Source organism: Alosa alosa, chromosome 2, assembly GCF_017589495.1.
Source record: "Alosa alosa isolate M-15738 ecotype Scorff River chromosome 2, AALO_Geno_1.1, whole genome shotgun sequence".
In the NCBI taxonomy this organism is placed as follows: domain Eukaryota; kingdom Metazoa; phylum Chordata; class Actinopteri; order Clupeiformes; family Clupeidae; genus Alosa; species Alosa alosa.
The window spans coordinates 38,103,274-38,124,881 of NC_063190.1; the positions used below are offsets into that span (position 1 = coordinate 38,103,274).

At 44.2% G+C, this 21,608-nt stretch overlaps 1 protein-coding gene across 1 annotated transcript in view; it reads left to right on the top strand.

The window, feature by feature from the left end:
- Positions 1-21,608, top strand: part of usp25 (ubiquitin specific peptidase 25) — a 79,229-nt gene that overhangs the window by 22,603 nt on the left and 35,018 nt on the right. The window contains exons 11-14 of the mRNA XM_048238004.1: positions 3,254-3,381; positions 6,121-6,216; positions 9,378-9,545; positions 18,804-19,008. Of these exons, the coding sequence (XP_048093961.1) occupies positions 3,254-3,381; positions 6,121-6,216; positions 9,378-9,545; positions 18,804-19,008 (597 nt within the window). The remainder of the gene's footprint in view (positions 1-3,253; positions 3,382-6,120; positions 6,217-9,377; positions 9,546-18,803; positions 19,009-21,608) is intronic.

The window sequence follows — 21,608 nt, forward strand, 5'->3', positions numbered from 1 at the left end:
TCCGCTGTGCCATCATCTATGCCGCTATGCCCATCCTATGTGCTCACGCTGTGCCACCCACTATGCCACCCCCCTATGCCCATCCATGCCCTATGCCACTCCATCATGCCCCTATGCCACTCCATCATGCCCCTATGCCACTCCCCTATGCCACTCCTCTATGCCACTATGCCACTCCACTATGCCACTCCTCTATGCCACTCATGCCACTCCACTATGCCACTCCTCTATGCCACTATGCCACTCCACTATGCCACTCCTCTATGCCACTATGCCACTCCTCTATGCCACTCCACTATGCCACTCCTCTATGCCCCTATGCCACTCCACTATGCCACTCCCCTATGCCACTCCTCTATGCCACTCCCCTATGCCACTATGCCACTCCACTATGCCACTCCTCTATGCCACTCCACTATGCCACTCCCCCATGACCCTATGCCACTCCCCTATGCCACTATGCCACTCCTCTATGCCACTCCTCTATGCCCCTATGCCACTCCACTATGCCACTCCTCTATGCCACTATGCCACCTCCCATGCCACTCCTCTGCCACCCACCATGCCACCTCTATGCCACCTCTGCCCACACCATCTCCATGCCCCTATGCCACTCCTCTATGTCACTCCACTATGTCACTCCACTATGTCACTCCACTATGTCACTCCACTATGTCACTCCAATATGCCACTCCTCTATGCCACTCCTCTATGCCACTCCTCTATGCCACTCCTCTATGCCCCTATGCCACTCCACTATGCCACTCCTCTATGCCACTCCTCCTATGCCACTCCTCTATGCCACTCCTCCTATGCCACTCCCTATGCCACTCCTCCTATGCCACTCCTCTATGCCACTCCCTATGCCACTCCTCTATGCCCCTATGCCACTCCTCTATGCCCCTATGCCACTCCACTATGTCACTCCACTATGTCACTCCACTATGTCACTCCACTATGTCACTCCAATATGCCACTCCTCTATGCCACCCTCCATGCCACCCCATGCCACCCCCATGCCCCATGCCACCCACCATGCCACCTCTATGCCAATTCCCCCATGCCCCATGCCACCCTCCATGCCACCCCCATGCCACCTCCCACACCCCCATGCCACCCTCTATGCCACCATGCCACCCACCATGCCACCCCATGCCACCATGCCACCCACCATGCCACCCACCATGCCACCTCTATGCCACCCACCATGCCACCCACCATGCCACCCACCATGCCACTCCTCTATGCCACCCCCATGCCACCCTCCATGCCACCCTCCATGCCACCCACCATGCCACCCACCATGCCACCTCTATGCCACTCCTCAATGCCACTCCATCATGCCCCTATGCCACCTCCATGCCCCATGCCACCCACCATGCCACCCACCATGCCACCCACCATGCCACCCCCATGCCCCATGCCACCCCCATGCCCCATGCCAATTCCTGCCACCCTCCATGCCACCCTCCATGCCACCCTCTTATGCCACCCCCATGCCCCATGCCACCCATCATGCCCCTATGCCACCCTCCATGCCCCATGCCACCCACCATGCCACCCACCATGCCACCCTCCATGCCACCCTCTATGCCACCTCTATGCCACTATGCCACCCTCCATGCCACCCTCCATGCCACCTCTATGCCCCTATGCCACCCTCATGCCACCCTCCATGCCCCATGCCACCCACTCATGCCACCTCCATGCCCCATGCCACCCCCATGCCACCCTCCATGCCACTCCCCATGCCACCCTCCATGCCACCTCTATGCCCCATGCCACCCCCATGCCCCTATGCCACTCCCCTATGCCCCTATGCCACTCCCCTATGCCCCTCCCCTATGCCCCAGCTGATTTGCATAATGTCCGGAGAAAATATTGGGAGGATTGCAGTAGAACAACCGGCTGAGTTCAGACTTCCATATGACCGTTTTGTTCAGATATACGGCCCAACCGTATAACATCCGCAGAACCTCTGGTCTTACACGTATGTCTGTAAGCCCTATGTGTGTGTGTGTTAGGGTGGGGTTGGGGTCTTTGGATGTTTGTGTGTGTATGTATGTGTGCGTGTGTGTGTGCGCGTGTCTGTGTGAGTTAGGGTGGGGGTGGGGTCTTCGGGTGTTTGTGTGTGTGTATGCCTGTGTGTGGTGTGTGTGTGTGCGTGTGTGTGCGTGCGCCTGTGTGTGCGCCTGTGTGTGTGTGGGTGCGTTTGCCTGCCTGCCAGTGCTGACTGACTGCTTGTGTGGATTTCAGGCCAGCATTCCGCTGTGTGAAATGTCAGCCAATCAGATGAATGGTGACGCCTCTGCTGAACCTTCAGTCATAACACTGACATCAATATGTCACAAGCAAAGGGTCACAAGGCACATCATACTGCTCCACTTATGTCATCATGACATCTAGACGTCAGCCACTCAACAGGATCAGGTGGCTATTATTGGCATGATTATGATAAATGAAGTCTGTTATGACAGTTTAGAACACCTATATGACATAAGCTGGCATCTGGTTATAGCTAATAATGGCCATGTATTAACACAGAGGTTAGATGTTGTCATGGTGACTAAGAGGAAGTCGGAACATCTGCCTGATACATTTGTGTTTTATGATGCAGATGGCAGTAAATTAAGTTTCAAGGTAATACTTCTTCTTGGAACAGGCCCTTTTGAGTCTTGGAAAACATTGGTATTGAGAGGATCAGTCAACTTTAAATGCAACAAATGTGTGTAGCATGCGAATGAGAGAGGGAGAGAGAGAGACCCCCACATGCTCATCAATGCTGGCGTGCCCGGCCCTTGGGAGTGGTATTCTTAGGGGCATGACTGCAGCCCGATGCCATCTGTCTGGCCCTTCTTGCGATCTCAGCCAGCTCCCCAACAGAACCCACCCAGATCGGATCCACGCCAGAATTGGACCGGCAGGGTTCCAGAATCCTCTGTAGAGCTCATCTCTGCTCTGATCATGGGCACGTGGACCCGAGTATACTATGGGTGTTGTAATCAGTTGAGCCTCCAGTTTCAAAGATATTTAATTTGAACTGAAATTGTAGCTGTAAAGCTGTATTGTATCAGAGATGGAGTCGTTTCATAATAAAGATGGAATACAACAGACCTTTGTGTTTGTAACGTTTTATAAATGATGGAATACACAGGAGACCTTTTGTGTTTGTAACGTTTTATAAATGATGACGTGAAAGTGTGTCTTGTCTTTGTGTGCGTCTTTTGAACTGAGTTTCTTTGTGTCTTTTCAGCACTGGTTCACAGAGCTGCCTCCGGTCCTCACCTTCGAGCTGTCCAGGTTTGAGTTCAACCAGGCCCTCGGCCGCCCAGAGAAGATCCACAACAAGCTGGAGTTCCCCCCAATGCTCTACATGGACAGGTCAGTGGCTCAGGAGCACAACACCTTTTCACAGCACATGGTCTCACCAAACAATGTTATGGGGAGTGCAGTCATATTGCAACTCAAATTAGAAGAATTGCAAATAGATATATATGGGTCAGTGACGTATAAGGTTTTTCAACAGGCCAAATTTAACATTTTAAAAATAAGATTTTTTGTTGCAATAGAAATAAATGTTGGGTATACAAAAATCCATATCAAAATTTCAAGTAAAGTGATTTTAGTGTTTTTTCACGAGGATGAATTGTTTGCAGCCTTAGAAAATGTCATGTGGTGCGACCATAGATTATCTTAAAATTAAATGTATTTCCTTAACATGCTTAAAATTTTGTTTACAAGTTCTTAATAAAATGAAATGTTTAGAAACAAAGTATTTACATTTCTTTACTTTTTATAAATATTGGTCTGATATTTTTGCTCTATACTGTCATTGTCATCTTATACAATATACTTAGAAGCCCTATCCTGTAAGTTGCATAAAACTGATGGAAAAGCCGGATGAATAAAAAAATATCATTGACTTAAACATACTCTATGATTGATTAATAATTTAACCGCAGAAATTCTATTTTTCATTTTGAATTTAACACCGTTATTGCTATTATTAGTCGCACCACATGATTGAGTGGTTGCTCCAAATGACTCAAGGATCTCATATTGTTAAAAATATATGTAGAGAGATCAATAAACTGTTATATTTTCAGTTCATGAGGGGAATATAGTGTTTGCAAAGCAAAAAAAGATCAATTAAATGACAAATAAAACAGTTTTATACAAAGTAAAATATTTTTAAGTTGTAAATGATGTTGAACATGTCCATAGATAGGTAAAGGTATAAAAAAGATATGCTTTGTGAGGGCACTTGAAATATAGAAGGTGATGAAAACTAACACACACAGAAGGAAACAAAGAAGTGTAGACAGCTTAAGGGAGAAAATGAGGTAAAAGCGTTTGAGTGATCGAGGGGATATACAGAAGAAATTCAGTACATAAAGTGAATCTTTGAATCGCGACTCGAGTTAAGTTTTTTTTAAATTGGTAAAAGTTTGATCAACTAGCTCTGCTGGTGGAAAAATGCATGGGACTCATGAGTTGTAGCTATCCTATTGAGTGCAGAGGGAATTTGAAAGACAACCGTTTATCCCGCCCCTCGGATTGAGCACTGCCAATGGTAAGTTCCCAGACCCTACATCTTGATGTGGGTCTGGCTCGTCAGGCTATACCAAGAGTAAATTTATTTTCTGAAATATTTGAAAATGTGCTCTGAATGTAAAAACAAATGATTACATATAACACTAAAATTAATTGCATAGGTATATAAATCCTAAATTAAATGTAAAACCACATAAAAATGCATTTTGTAATAGTCGCACCACATGATGTTTGGTCGCACCACATGACATTTTCAACTTGAGGTAAAATTTACAGGCACAAAATTGACCACCTACACATAACAAACTTCATTCCTCCAAAAGGTCACTATTTAATTTGTAATCAAAAATTAAATAAAAAAAACAAAAAAAAACATTTGTACAATTAAATTAATATTCATTGTATTGTTGAGGTCATACCACATGACGTCCAAATATAAGAGATAATTACAAACTTGTTTGCTGCTCCAATGGGTGCCTGGCAAACTAGTTTATGAATATAACTTAAGATCTTTGAATTAATTTAAAAATGAAAGTCTCAAAATGGCAGTTTCTTTATGGTTGCACCACATGATATTTGATAAAGTTGACATCCTCGGACAAAGTTTGTTTGTATAATAGGATGGACATAAAAATAAAAAATGCTGTGTAATTTTCTACAGAGCTACAAAACACCAGATGCCAGATAGAGCAGAAAACACATTTGAACACATTTAAATCCGTTTCCCAAACAGCAGTCATGGTCAGACGGTTGCACCACATGATATTTTGATACTTAACATGAAAGAAAAATGACAAATAATGATTTTTGAAAAGTTAAAGCTGCAGTTGGAAAGTCTGACAGATTGAGGGGACTTAGCCACAATTTTGAATGTTTTCAACTCTCATGCCCCTGCCCCACTACCACCGAGCACCCTCTCGTTGAGTTTGTGCTCGTCAGTGCGCACCAGACTGCACCAGACTGTGATTGACAGTCTGATCTCACCCAGCCCTGCTCTGATTGGACCAGAAGAACCGGGAGCTGTGGATTTTTTCAAAACAAATAAGAGGCTCTAGGTGGAGGTAGAAGTGCGGGATTTTTTCTAAAACCGGATGATTTATGTTCTGTCGTATATGGTGTGTCTTCAGGCATTCAAACCTTTTATAAACTTAAAAAAATGCTGTTGGATAGAAAATCTAGACGTCACGTCATTGACCCACATATATATTTCTCAGCAGTCAGGGTGCCCTAGGCATTTGAACAGCCCACATCCATTGTATTTGTCTATATATCTTTAACTGTTCACATTTGTTATAATGGGTATCATTTGAAATTCAGATCTTAGCATTTTCTATTCCCTCCACCTTGCGGTCATTGTGTACACATACATAAAACAAGCTTATTATCCTTATCATGCTTGAATGTGCTCGCCATCAGGCATTGCTTGATTTGAGGGAGGACTAAAGCTCTCCCGGGGTTGTTTTGCCTGTGTTCCATCTCATCAGCTGACCCGTGTGTTCCATCTCATCTCATCAGCTGACCAGTGTGTTCCATCTCATCAGCTGATCAGTGTGTTCCATACTGCAGGTACATGGACAAAAACAGGGACATCACGCGGATTAAGCGTGACGAGATCAGACGGCTGAAGGAGCACCTGACCGTCCTGCAGCAGCGGCTCGAGAGGTACAGTACTGTGGGCCAGACCCGGGCCACAGCAGAACCAGGTCTCATTGTGTGTCACAACAGAACCGGGTAGCCTGGCCACGCCCACCTAGATCTGCTTAGTTTACCAGGCTACTCATCGGGTGTCATCAGGCTGGAAATTGGAAAAAAATTGTGATTTGATGCTTTTGAACAGGATGTGATGAAAACATGTAATATTTGTTATATCCATCCTTCATAAGCTGTCTTGGCCTTCAGGAGCGGGGTTTGCCCCGTGGAGGTCTCTGTGACTGCCTACCTGTGTGTGAACTCTCAGCATTAGTGTGTTGCAGTGTGTTGTTGCCTTGTGGTGTAGCGCAGTGATTCTTAAACTAGGGGTCGCCAAACATTTCCGTGGAGTCGCCAGTTATTTTCTGTATTCAGTCTGAAATTATTATTATGCCAGGTGAAACAAAGGAAAATAATATTGGGGGTGCCTTTTTCTCATTTACACGCAGTTAAGAGAAGAGAGAGAAATGTTTTCGTCTTTCAACAAGATCTGGTTCAGCCTATGGGCTACTGGTCCGCTGATAGAAACAATGTAACTATCTGCTTCCACTATGCAAACTCAACTTGTTCCCGGTATTTTAAGTAAAACAAAACAAAAAGACATAGGTAGCCTACTAGCCAAAATGGACAGGTGGCTGCTTAAAAAATCAAACCAAAGCTCGGATGGGCCATCTACCAGAGTCTACACCTCCGCGATGCTCAGATGGGACAAGTCTACCAGAGTCTACACCTCCGCGATCCTCAGATGGGACAAGTCTACCAGAGTCTACACCTCCGCGATGCTCAGATGGGACAAGTCTACCAGAGTCTCCACCTCCGCGATGCTCAGATGGGACAAGTCTACCAGAGTCTCCACCTCCGCGATGCTCAGATGGGACAAGTCTACCAGAGTCTCCACCTCCGCGATGCTCAGATGGGACAAGTCTACCAGAGTCTCCACCTCCGCGATGCTCAGATGGGACAAGTCTACCAGAGTCTCCACCTCCGCGATGCTCAGATGAGTCTACAGGCCGGTGAGAACAAAAAGGAAAAAAACGAGGCGTCGTCTTTATCAGAAAGAATTCCTGAAATATGGATTCACTTGTCATGTTAAAAATAACCTCGACCACAATGTGTGATTTGCGCCGATGTTCTGGCGAATGAGAGCTCAAAACCTGTCAAAATGAAACGACATCTCGAAACCCGCTATCCCGAGGACGACATGAAACCAATGACCTTCTTTTGGCGAAAAGAAGCTGCCCTGCAAGGGCAGAAGACCGTAGTGCATGGGCAAGCTACCTTGCCCACCAAAGCCTTGGCAGCTTCCTACGAAGTGGCCCACCTTGTGGCAAAAGCACAAAAGCCACACACAATTGCCAAAAGCCTCATCCTCCCTGCAGCAATTGCGATGACCACCGCAATGCATGGTGAAAAGATTGCAAGTGCGCTCAAGCAAATCCCCCTCTCCAATGATACAGTGTCCAAGCGCATTAACGAGATCGCTAATGACATGAAATGGGTTAGATGAGTCTACTGACTTGGTAAGTGTCGCGCAATTATTGGTGTTTGTTCGCCACAGTTATGAAGGAAAACTTCACAAGGACATGCTGTTCTGCTCTCCGATGGAAGGGAGGTGTACCGGCAATTTTTTAATTGTCTCAATGGTTGGATGGAAGATTCAGGGCTTCATTGGGCCAACTGCCTAAGCATATGCACAGATGGTGCGGCAGTTATGTTGGGGAAAAATAAAGGGCTGAAAGCAAAGGTCTTTAGCGTTGCACCACACATCAAGTTCAATCACTGCTTTATCCACAGAGAGGCCCTGGCATCCAAGACACTTGAGCCCGAGCTTAACAATGTTCTCCAGACAGCAATTAAAATGGTGAATTTCATCAAATCTCGCCCACTAAATACCAGACTCTTCACCCTTCTCTGTCAGGAAATGGGGTCTACACACAAATCCCTTCTTTACCATTCTGAGATTAGGTGGCTTTCACGGGGCAAGGTCCTTACACGGTTGTTTGAGTTGCGAAGCGAGGTGCGCACCTTCTTCTCAGACGCAAACTCCGCTTTTGCGCACCATCTCACTGACTCGGAATAGGCCGTCTTGCTTATTTGTCATGCATATTCAACAAATTAAATACGTTCAACCTGTCACTACAAGGCCTCAACACTAACATCCTGACCCTCTTGGACAAAGTGAATGCTTTCACAAAGAAGTTGCAGCGTTGGGCAGTCCGTGCGGAGAGTGGGGATTTTGAGATGTTTTTGGAGGAGGATGAAGTGAATGTCAATTCATTGAAAGCCTCCATCAAAGTTCACCTCCAAAGCCTCCTCGAAAAATTCCATCAATATTTTCTGTGAAAATGTGGAGAACTTTGATTGGATACGACAACCATTCACCAGCTGCTCTTCAAACGATCTGTCATCTGAGCTCGAAGATGCGCTGCTTGAGCTATCCAGTGACCGAACCATGAAGACATCGTTTGCCTCAGAAACACTGGAGGAATTCTGGCTGTCTGTTGTCCAGGAATACCCCGGATTGTCCAAGGCTGCCATGGACATTCTAACGCCTTTTGGGTCGACCTATCTGTGCGAGAAGACATTTTCGTCCCTGGCATATATAAAAAAATAAATACAGATGTCGGCTCAGCACCGTGGAGGAAAATCTCTGTGTCGCCGTATGCAGCATTCCTCCTAGAATTAGCTTGCTATGTTCACGGAAGCAGGCCCACCCTTCCCATTGAAATTGTTAAATATAGTAGGCCTAAATCAGAAAAGGGACTTAAAAAAAAAATATTGTTATTGTTATCGCCATACATATAATTAACGTAACGTTATAGGCCTAATGCTGTGTGTGTGTGTGTGTGTGTGCGTGTGTGCGCGCGTGTGCGCGCGTGTGTGTGTGTGTATGTGCGCGCGCGCTCCACGCACATATCGGTCTGATCTGATATGGCAGCAGCCTACACTTGTTTAATCGTGATTCTTTTTTGTGGGGTCGCCAGACAAAAAGTTTAAGAACCACTGGTGTAGCGTGTCGTTGCCTTGTGGTGTAGCGTGTTGTTGCCGTGTGGTGTAGTGTGTTGTTGCTGCATGGTGTAGTGTGTTGTTGCAGTATGGTGTAGCGTGTTTGTTTTCTGTTTGTCTCCCTGTAGATATCTGAGTTATGGGTCAGGACCCAAGAGGTTTCCACTGGCAGACGTCCTGCAGTATGCGCTGGAGTTCGCCTCCAGTAAGCCCGTCTGTACCTCCCCAGTGGACGACATTGACTCGACCGCTCCCTCTGCTGGAGCAACAGCAAAACAGCCACCCTCATTCACAAGGTATTCCGTTGGTGTGAAGGTCTGCCTCAGCACGGAGCAGTTTAAAGATGTTCATTGTACAAATCATTGTATAATCAGTGGCTCAGGGTTTTCATTTCAATGCTTTATTCTCTATTTGTTTATAACTTATAACATATGCAGGTTGTTCGTCACTTTTGGAAAGTCATAATGGCACTAATTTGAACCTGTTGGGACATCACATCCTCCATTATCATAACTAGAAAAGCAAGGGTTTCCGTGCTTGGGTGCGTTTTGTGCAGGTATGAGAGGGGACTTGACCGCCTCATTGGTCACCAAACACTGTGTACGTTCGAGACATGTAAACACATTATTCACAATATGACTAACTATTTGGAATATTTGCAGTATTTTGTGACAATGGCTACGTCAGGCTACTTCATACTTAATTCTAGTCAGAATATGAGTCTGATAGTGCTCCATTGGGACGTAATTATGGAAGTGTTTCAACCCGATGGGGTGCCTCTGCACTCAGTTGGATAGACCTAACCAATCAGAGCAGCAAAATAACTTACTGTGAGATGTAGGAAGAACACACAAACCACCCTTCTTCTCCACAAATGCCTTGTTTAGTGATCTTTTGTAAAAGTTATTGTGCCGTCAATGTCTCCTACAACACTCATTAGCGAAATCTAAGAGATATGTAGTAGGGTAGGCTAAAACTGATAGCCTATATCCCCTCTGTTTTTAAAAATAATTCTGTTGAACACTGATATGCTACAAACATGTTATGTTATAAACAGCTGGGAAAAGCTGTCGCAAATCCCTCGAACAGGTGGTCATCAGAGATTTCAAACGAACGAGGGAACAACATGTCACAATGCAACAGCGCTGTTTTCCCTTGATGAAAGTGAAACCATGAGTTTTCCCACATCTCAACTTTGGCCAAAGTTTTCAGAAATAATTGTTTTCAGTGATAAAAAACCTCATTGAAATAATATGCATTTTCCATATGGGGTCTTAGCCAGCTAGATAGATAGATAGATAGATAGATGGATAGATAGATAGATAGATAGATAGATAGATAGATAGATAGATAGATAGATAGATAGATAGATAGATAGATACTTTATTGATCCCCAGGGGAAATTCAAGATTGTCAAGCTGTCTCCTAGCCACAGTGTTTTTGTTGCAAACACAATCAACCTAAGCATACTCAGATGACGTGATAGACGAGGCGCTGTTGCTCACCAGTCCATCATCATAAAGCCCGATTTGATTGGTCCGCCAGATTTGGGGCAAGCATAGTTGCTCCACAACGGAGCAATGCCAGACCGAACTTCCCGACCTCAAATGTTGTGGGCGGGACTAAGTTCGGCTGGCTCCCAGGCTAACAATGAAGTGCAGCATTATGGCAAATAACAACAAAGTGTTAGACGGCCCATGGTATTTCTTCTGTCGCAACCATCTGTATAAGTATAGTATAGTATAAGTATATATACTTTTTTGATCCCGTGAGGGAAATTTGGTCTCTGCATTTAACCCAATCGGTGAATTGGTGAAACACAAACAGCACACAGTGAACACACAGTGAGGTGAAGCACACACTAATCCCGGCGCAGTGAGCTGCCTGCTACAATGGCGGCGCTCGGGGAGCAGTGAGGGGTTAGGTGCCTTGCTCAAGGGCACTTCAGCCGCGGCCCACTTTGCCATCTGGTGGCAAAGTCTCAAAGTTCTCTATAAACGAAGCCATGTGTAGCTTCAGAAAAGATGTTGGGAATCAAGAAGAAGGTGGGATACACTTGGAGCGAGGAAGGAACACATGGTAAGACTGCATAGTAGCGACATAGTGGCAGTATAACTTAGGGAGGGATAAGGGTACTATGGAAACATTCATGGATGGAACGTTTAGAACTTTTAGAAAAGTTTGAAGTCGTTAGAATCAGAATATGCTGTGTGAAATATAAACAGGAATATATGAACTATTTCTATTAACAATTCATGTAAAAGCCATATTAGCAATATTGTCTTATACTGTCTTACTTAGGAATATAAATATCCAGGTAAACATGCTCATAGACACAAACACAGCGTTAGCCACCGCTACGTGCTCATAAGGCCTTTTCACACAGAGATCACGCTAAATTTGCGGGAAGAGGGGACGTCTTTTTGCCGTCTTTTTGTGTCTGAAAGCGAGGTGAAAATTTGCCGGCCTGCTGATCTGTTCACATGATGCGGCATTTTGGGGAGCCAGGAGGCAGGATCAGCTATAGGAAATTAAATTGTGACGTGCAACAGGGGGCGTGTAGAGTGATAGTCGTAGGCCTTATGTGCGTGGGCCTTCAGATGCAGCAGGTGTGTGATTTCCAAAACCATGGCGGGAGAACCGACTGCACTTTGGTCAGCTTGCATGTGCTTTGCTGTTGCTGTTAGAATGTTAAATTCTTGCGATAGATGTCTTCAGACAATAAAACGTAATTTGGAAGGGAAATTGAAGAGAAGAGTTGCCCCTTGCGTTGGCCGTACAATGTACTGTGCATCAGGGCTCCGAACCGGTTCAAGGAACGAAAACGAAAACTGAAAGCGAGCGGAATTTTACGAATTTTACAAGGGGCGGAAAGCGAAAACAAAATGGTCTTCAACTGTTCGGAACAGAAGCGTTATTCTGAAATCCACAAAACCGGTTAATGCGTTTTTTTTAAGTTCTCTATATATTTTATCAAATTTCACAAAAGCATATCCTAAGTGTTCTACTCGTTTGATTGTAGGCCGAACAGCCTAATAATTTGATTTCTGCAGTTTGAAAAAAAAAAAAAAGCGAATAAATGGACCTTTGGTCCAAATGTGTATATTTTGTCTTGCTGTTGTAATGTAACCTATCCGTCTGCCACTTCGGATCTTAGGCCAGCTTGTAGCGTAGGCTACTGAAACTGATTTAGAAATTGTTTGTAGCCTATGCGTAATAGCCTATTTTGCCTGTCCACGCCTTGACGTTTTAAAGTCGGGATTTGAAATGTTTGCGCAATTATAGCCAATTCTATGTAGAAGAGTTAAACGGGAAATTTGAGATAGGCCTAGGAGATAGGAGACAGACAGGTTAGTTTATAAACAGGGTTGGAATTATAGCGCAAGCCTTTGAAGATCTCCATATGGATAAAACTTAGGCTACAACCAGGTAAGGAGTTTAGCACGTATCCAGAAATATTTTTGATAAGAAATTATTTGTAGGCATAGGTTAGGCCTACAGTAAGTCTGTAGGCTATGGGATGGATAGCCCATCTGAATGTTTTTGGATGCCGCCTGTGATTTATTATTTTTGGGCATAGCTACGGTATAGGCTAAATCAAGGGGAAATAATGAGTATGTCTATTCTAAGGTAAAGTCCACAAAAATAGACTTGATAGGCCCGCCAAACACTGCGGAACTTTAAGAAGCGAGCGATATTTTCGCGTTCGAACCCGGTTTAGGACCGATATGTTGGTGGCGGAACGCATGCAAGAACGAAAACGTTAAACATAGGCCTACCTGAACCGTTCGGAACGGAACGTTTGAAAAATAATTTCGTTTTCAAGCCCTGCTGTGCATACAATTTATTCATGAAATCATTCAATATTACAACAATAAAAATAGCTTGTGTACCGTCTTAATTGAAACATGCTTCCCGCACAAATGATAGCCTAGGGCAAAGAGAATGGACATCTCAACATAAGGATACATTAGAAGATGATGATTCTTGTAAACTTTGTCACCACGGCGTGATAAGCAGTTCTTTAAAAGCATAGCGTTCCATTCAGTCATAAATCATTCAAAGCGTAGGCCTAGTGCTCGTCATGAAAAGAAAACAGCAGCTTAATATTTTTCAGGTGTTTAACAGTAGGCCTAGGCACACTGTTCGCAGTTATGCCGAAGGCAGTGAGATTATTAGGCATTGCATCCTGTCACTCAACATCGCAGTTTGGATTGATAAGATTCAGTTAATGCGAGTATGGATCGTCTCAAAGTTTGGGACAACCAAACAGCAGTGTAGGCAAAGCAAATCCTAATTGTTAGGTTACCATAGCTGTCTTTTCTCTGGGCCTGGGCCTATCGGAAATCATGACATAAGCACATTGGTTTCTTTTTTCTTTTCTTTCTTGTTCGCGTGTTGGGTAGTGAAGCGATAATGCATTTAAAGCATGTAGCCTACATCATGTGAGCCAGAGCCGATATGGCCAGAACTGCTGCTCTGTAAAGGTATTTCTGTCCCACCCAAATTTGCTGAACTACTTGCGAAGTAGACTATTCATCACAGACATCACATGTAGCCTATCACACGAAAGAGCTTTTTCTCAGCCTTTAAACGATGTTAGTGGTTAGTTGTTGTGGTAAACGGTTCGCGAGAAAAGTAACTTTAATTTAATCATATTTTTTGCGCCCATCTCCCTACCCATTCATCTTGGTGGAATACTTTGCGAACTTTCCCTCAACACATGACAAACCGTATATCAGAATAAACAACAGACCTTACCGAACATAAAGGTGTAAAGCATTCCCCTGCACAGTTAGCCATTCCAGAGTAATCAGGTTTTAAATTTGCAGCAATGTCTTTATGCATGTCTCCAACTTTGCGGTTCCTAATGTGTTTAAATTGTTCAATAAGTCTACATGATTTTATAACAGGCCAAATACAAAATAAATGTTACAAATATCGCCTAGATATCTGTAAGCATTACAAGGATATAGGCCTACATATAGGGCAGACAGACGCTCATGAGTTCATGCTTTGTTTTAACGCTGAATTTTAGGATAGCCTATTATTATTATGGAAACTGATTGCAGTCAACTCTAGCAGGCATTGAATGACTGGAGACTTTGTGAATTTATAGATTGTCATAATGTGCTGTCTCTGCTATTGCTGCTTTTGGTCAGTTAGATTTATTTGCAATCTCCTGTGGTAGGCTGCACATAGCATTGAAATGCCCGCCCAGATTCCCCTTTCCGCCTTGACCCATTCACACTGGTGGCGGAACGAAAAAACTCAAAATGTCTAGGGGGCTTGGTAGTAAAATGTCTAGGGGGCTTGGTAGTAAATTTGGCGAGACACTTTGTCCCGCCATTCCGCCTCGGTCTATGTGAAAGGGACAGTCGTTCCGCGATTCTGGTACATAAAATCGCGCCGATTTTGCCAGTGTGAAAGGGCCTATAGACACAAAGACAGCATTAGCCACCGTTAGCTATCACTGGGACACTCATCAAGACACCTGCCCGATTCACCACTGGGTCTCCTGACACCACAACTCGACATCTCTTGTCTGCCCATCGATCCTTCCCCCTACCTCACCTAGGAGGCTCATAATTATAGGGCTGTGGCCTGTTCTCTCCCCCTACCTCACCTAGGAGGCTCATAATTATAGGGCTGTGGCTCGTCATAGACGTGTTCTTTACAATCTCGGGTTCCCCGGGTTATGCAGGTGCGGCAGCGCTGCACTATGAAACCCATTATTTTCAGTAGCAACAACTTGCCTGCCGCTGCGCCTTTGAACTTTGCAAGCACAGCGCATGCATCACTTTAACTACAGCACAGCGCATGCATCACTTTAACTACAGCACAGGGCATGCATCACTTTAACTACAGCACAGCGCATGCACTACAGCACAGCGCATGCACTACAGCACAGCGCATGCATCACTTTAACTACAGCACAGGGCATGCATCACTTTAACTACAGCACAGGGCATGGATCACTTTAACTACAGCACAGAGCATGCATCACTTTAACTATAGCACAGCGCATGCATCACTTTAACTACAGCACAGGGCATGCATCACTTTAACTACAGCACAGAGCATGCATCACTTTAACTAGAGCACAGCGCATGCATCACTTTAACTACAGCACAGGACATGCATCACTTTAACTACAGCACAGCGCATGCTGCTTGTAATGTGAAGTCAAGTCTGTGTCAGGATCCATACATACCGTTCATGAATGTAATCTAATCATTGAACTTGACCAGACTCCCCTCTATTACGTCATATGCTGTCCACTCACCTGTGCTGCTGAACCTCTTAACATTGTGCCTCTCCCTGGTCCTGTTTTAACCTGACCTCCCCTCCCTGGTCCTGTTTTTAACGGACCTCCCCTCCCTGGTCCTGTTTTTAACAGACCTCGCCTCCCTGGTCCTGTGGTCCTGTTTTAACTGACCTCCCCTCCCTGGTCCTCTGGTCCTGTTTTAACCTGACCCAGGGTTCCCGCGGGGTCTTAAAAAGTCTTAAAAAGCCTAAAATTCAGAACTTTAAATTTAAGGCCTTAAAACGTCTTAAAAACGGCCAGATTTTCATTCCGAGGTCTTAACATTTATTTAGTCTACGCTGGCTGCATAAAGTTATTACAAAGTAGCAAAAAGGTATTGAGTCGTAGCTTGCAAAGCAGAGCTCTAGCGTCTTTGCTACCATTGTAACAAAACCAGCAGAATGCTCAGAACATTGGTTCAGTGTGTTGTAGTTCTTTCTGGGAGATATTGGTGTTGGTACGTAGCCTACGCAGTGATAAATCTACAAATCCGGTGATACATGCAATACTTGCCCGCAAAATACGTCTGCGTCTCCTCAGAATTTGTTAAAGTTCGGCTACGTGTGGAAAATGGAAAAGTGTAGGCCTACTTTCAACGAGACATGGCTACTGTAGATCCAGTGATGCCAGTAACGCGTTACTCTATTTTGACCACTTTTTGAGTCTAACACGCTACTATTTCTAGCAATCAGATTAAAGTTACTTATCCTAGTCACTGTGCGTTAGGCCTACTATTTTTGTCATTTACCTTAGGAAAATGTATATTCTTTGCTTTTTTTTCTTGTCTCGGGGATTAACGCTCACGTTTTCAGCATGATGACTCACGTGTAATACCACGCAGCAACACAAATATAAACAACAATAGAGGGAGGAGAGAGATGCGCATTTTAGCAATACAGTCATTACTTTGAGTTTGTGTCAGCTAAACATGACAACATTAAGGTACGTTGTACACTCTGTGCTGGTGACAAAGTGCTGTCTAGCTAGACATCCCAAGTCTCCCGAAGTTCTGGGAGTCTCCTGATAGCGGCTTCCTGACGCCCGCAAATTAGATAAAATCTCCCGGAATCTAGAACGAACAAGAGTGCGCAAGCCAGACCGGGAATCTGTGTGCATCTGAGTTTAGAGAGGGAGAGAGAGAGGGGTGGTGCGTGTGTGCCTAAAGCGCAACCAAGACAGAGAGCACCCTGGCCTGTTTTGCTAAATCAACCAATCAATTTTCAGTGTAGGTGGGCTTTTATCTTTTTTCTCCCAAACTAAATTAATCAGTTCAGTGTGTCTAGGAACAGGAGCGTCATGGCAGAGTCAGTGGCCTCCAAAAAGGAACATTTAAGACCCATTTCACATCAGACTACACAAAAGTGTACCCTTGTCTCATAAGAGTAAAACATAATGAGTCTTGCACACTGCACTGTTTGTAGCATTGCCCATGGCTGCAAAAGACTTGTTGAGGGGAGTTTAACAAGTGTCATTTAATTTGCTATTATTCAGGCCTATACTAGATGGCTAGTTGCCAAGGCTACATGAAAAGCCTTTTCTTTGCACCACGCTCTCCCGTTTGTTCTCTTTTTGAAAATGAAAAGCCCAAACCAAAATCTACATATTTTATCATCACAATTTTTATCTATAGGCCTTCCTTTTTTGGTGTACTGACTAGATATTATTTGGGTTGGGAGGTCTGCTATAGCCTACATTGTTGACATTACTGTTAAAATGCATTTCAAATAAAAGTGAGTATTGGCAAAACCGGTTGTCATTTTTACGTTGAGGCGTGAGGGGGTGTTGGTAAACAGCTGCTGAAAGTAACTAATAAAGTAACTTGTAATCCAACTCAGTTACTTTACTGATTACTTGATTTTAAAGGTAAACTATGCAGTATTGGCCATGTCATACTGTTTTTTTCGGTTTTGCTTCTTTTTCGCTGGCTCTGTCATGGCGAATGTCTGAAACTCCATCGCTACCTTTTTTCTAGCGATTGCCTGGCGTGTATGTGTATTTGAATGCAGTAAAGCAATTCGTTACACTCGTTATACTTCTGACACTGAGACCGTCGGCCCGCCCACATTTACAAATGTGGTTTTCCGCTCACAGGCTAGGGGAAGCAAGGCGGCCACCATTCAACCGAAAAAAGTCATATAACCATTCCAATGACTCTGAAGCTGTTAAATTAAGGTAAATTAAGCTAAAAAACCTGCATAATGTGCCTTTAAAAGTAACTAAGTTACTTTTTAAAGAATGTCGGATTACTTTTCCAAGGTAACTGTGGCAACACTGGCTAGATCACAGTGATGTCTGCTGTTGGTTACAAGTGGTACCCAGCTCAGTACGAGGGCTTCGCTGCAAACTTTGCAAAAATAAAAAACTATTCAATTAGGGACTCTGGGGTGTGAAGGCGCTGGGGTCACAAGCCAGAGCATGCAGAAAAGAGAAACATAAGCTAGCCGCAAAATGCAAACTGTTTATCAGCACTAGCGCTAACATCATTGAAATCGGTTTGGCTCTTTCAAGTGGCGATCTGTCGACTTGTATTGAGATAATTACTCCGTGAGCAATTCAGCAGAGAATAATGTGAATTTGAGATATATTACTATATATTTTTAGGAGGCTTTTGATCATCTTTGGTTGGATTCAGCTCCCCAAAATACTGTAAACAAGGCGTCCTTGACAAGGCTCATACACATACCCCACCCACACAGTGCAGAGTGTCCACCCAAAACACACTTTCACACCCAGTTTCAACCCAGTCTCATTTTTTGACTTCCTTGATGAAATCTATTCTATTTGAGGGCTAGTTTGTTTTAGATTATTTTCATTTTTGGGCTTAAGGTTTAGGGCATTTGATGCGTGACGCGGATATTTTCCTTGAGTATACTACAAGTGAGCAATGTAAAATGTGTTGTAATGGGATGGGTTGTAGACGTTGGGTGTGGAAGGTTACTAGTTTGATTGCTTTATCTGTAAAATTAAATGAATGCTTTTTTTCAACGACTTTTCAATGATTTTTTCAGAATTTCTTTGATTTGAATATTTTTTTCGGTAATCGTCGTGTGGGTCTTAAATTTCAATCTTTATGGTCTTAAAATGTCTTAAAAAGGTCTTAAATTTGACTTACTGAACGCTGCAAGAACCCTGCTGACCTCCCCTCCCTGGTCCTGTTTAAACCTGACCTCCCCTCCCTGGTCCTGTTTTTAACTGACCTCCCCTCCCTGGTCCTGTTTTAACTGACCTCCCCTCCCTGGTCCTGCAGCCCAGCGGAGCAAGGTGCCTCTGGGTCCGTAGATGGCGCTGCCCCCACTCTGCAGCAGAAGACGCCCCCCTACAAGCCTTTCACACAGTCCTGCCTGCCCCCCAACCTGCCCATGCACCCCGCCCCGCGCAACATCACCGCTGACGAGCTCAACGTGCTGGAGGGGTGCCTGCACCGCTGGAGGAGTGAAGTGGAACCCGACGAGGTACGCATGCACCTGCAGCGGCGCCGCGCCGCGCATGTACGCGATGCTGCCCACGCCTGCGGACAAATGCGGCACGTCGCAGCACACACACCTGCGTGCGCGCACACTGCATTACCTGCGCGCTGCGTGCGCCGCGTGCGCATACACCTGCCACCGGGGCCTTGTCGCGCACACACACACACACACACACACACACACACACACACACACACACACACGTGTGCGCGCATACACACACACACATATACACGCGCGCACACACACACATATACACACGCACACACACATATACACACACACGCACGTACACATGCACATGCCTGCGCTACGCCTGCGCAGAGGGGATGCCTGCACTAGAGCCCGACCGATTTATCGGCGGGCCAATACTATCGCCCGATATTAGGCTTTTTCCTATCCCTATCGGCATTTATAACGGCTGATAAATATTTTTAAATTAAAAGGAAAACCAAACTATTGGTCCTTCATTTAGATTTCCAATATTGTCGTTACGTGGTTTGTCCACCAGATGGCGTATCTTCTTGCTGCAAGACATATGCTGCTTGACTTGTTAGTTTCACTTCCTACACAATAACAACGAATTGCAGCTTGCATGTCATTGTTTTCTCTTTTGTGTGTTCATGGTAGGGTGATTTTACCTGAATGTATGAGAATGAATGAGAATTACCTGAAATGTAATTCTCATTTCTTCTGGAAGCCTAAATAAACCTGAAAATGTTTATTGGATATGCTTGGTTTTTACTGCAGTAGGCCAAAGTCCACTGGTCACCAGCTTAATGTTGCGTCCAAAGGTAAAATAACATAAGCATTGGTTGAGTGATGGAGGCTAATTTGATTGTTAAAGGAACACGCCACCCAATGTCAGTAGTAATATTATGTTCTTACCAGGGTTTCCGTTGTCCGGTAATTACCGGACATTGGCTGGAAAAAAAAAGAAATGTCGACAAAATTAAATCTCTCGGTCAAATTGTCAGATTGGGAAATTAACTAATAATCCTGTCCCCAACGTAATCTGAATTTAAGAATAAGCCTTAATATGTAAGCCTATATTATACGTCCTCTGGCTATGTTTTTAAATGAACAGGCTCCGTTTGAAAAGTAAGCTATTAAACAACATGCATAGCCTATGCTGCATTTAAAATATAGGAAGCTGCGGCTTAAATGTCCATGTTAAAAACGAACAAATGGGTGGCTTCAAAATGGCCGGGCCAAAACAGACTAACCTCAAAGTTTTTCAGAGGCCAGGCGATGGATGATGATAAATTGGTAGCGTCTGAAGCCTCAGATGTCGGTTTACTCCACCACCACCAGATAAAAAGCAGAAGTGTCGGTATCTGTCGAGGAATCAGTGACATTGGAAGTGGAGTTAGCGGGGATCACGGCTGCTCAAGACACTGTCATTCTCCGTGTACACTGGACGCGCCAAAGTGTTCTTTACCCAAGGCATACAGTAGGCCTATCGTTCTCTGTCTATGATCTGCAGGGTTAGGGCCTCCTACGGACGAGGTGATTACTGGTCAGCGGATAATTTAAGCGGTATCATTGAACCGCGGCGAAAAAAAAACTAAACATTTCCCAGAATAGGAAACATTTCTTAATTTATTGTTATCAAATAAAGAGGCATAGCATTAGGGGGTAGTGGTGTGGCTCATTATTGTGTGTAGCATCTGTGTAAGTTAAACAGTCACCACTGGAATAGCGTGGGTAGCAGCAACAACCAAGCGTAGCCTTTTAAAACAACGAACAAATTGGACTCTTGCTGTTCATGAAAAGATAGGCTATTGGCTAGATCTTGTTAGGCATGTTTAAGTTAGGCTAATGAACATGTTGCATTCTATACAGCCTGATTATGTTATTATTTAAGCTACATAGCTTGTCTCCAGTTCAAAAGCGTAATATTCGTTTGCCAAAGTGAGTGCCAAAAGCGTAATATTACGCGTTTTTTTTTTTTTTAAATTATGAAACTAGACACTAACACACACCTAATATGTGATTTTGCGAACTCTGTGATGAATGGAAATGAAATATATAATGATCGTGAAACTAATGAAAGCATAAAATCTGGACATTTTATCTGGACATTTTATCATACTTCGGTTACTGCTTTGGGTCGAATCAGTGGGCATGCACAGGTCAAAACCAGGCCATTTTAGGTGGGTCTATCACTAGGTGGCAGTCTCGCCAGGTCTCGTTGATCACTTCCGGAAAGTTTACACAAGTAAGTAAAGGCAACACTTCATATTTCATGAAAGGCGTTATATCTCCATTTCTAGAAAAAAACAGCGATTTTGATGAAAACTAGCCACTGTTTAGCTTGGGATTTCTCAGGAACAGAGGTGTGTAGAAATACACGGTTTGCACTCACCGAGAGCTTAAAGTCTCACCTTTTAATCGAGCTATTGTATGTGTTCATAGCTATAACACAGAATATGCTGTGGCTGTACAGAAATCATCAACAGTGGTCTAGATTGCTGGCACTCTAGGACAAAGCTCCCGAAAACAGCTTAGCTTTTAATGAGTTAAGAAGGGATTATAGGATATTTGACCGGCATATCATCAAAATGTCCGGAAAACAAAACCTC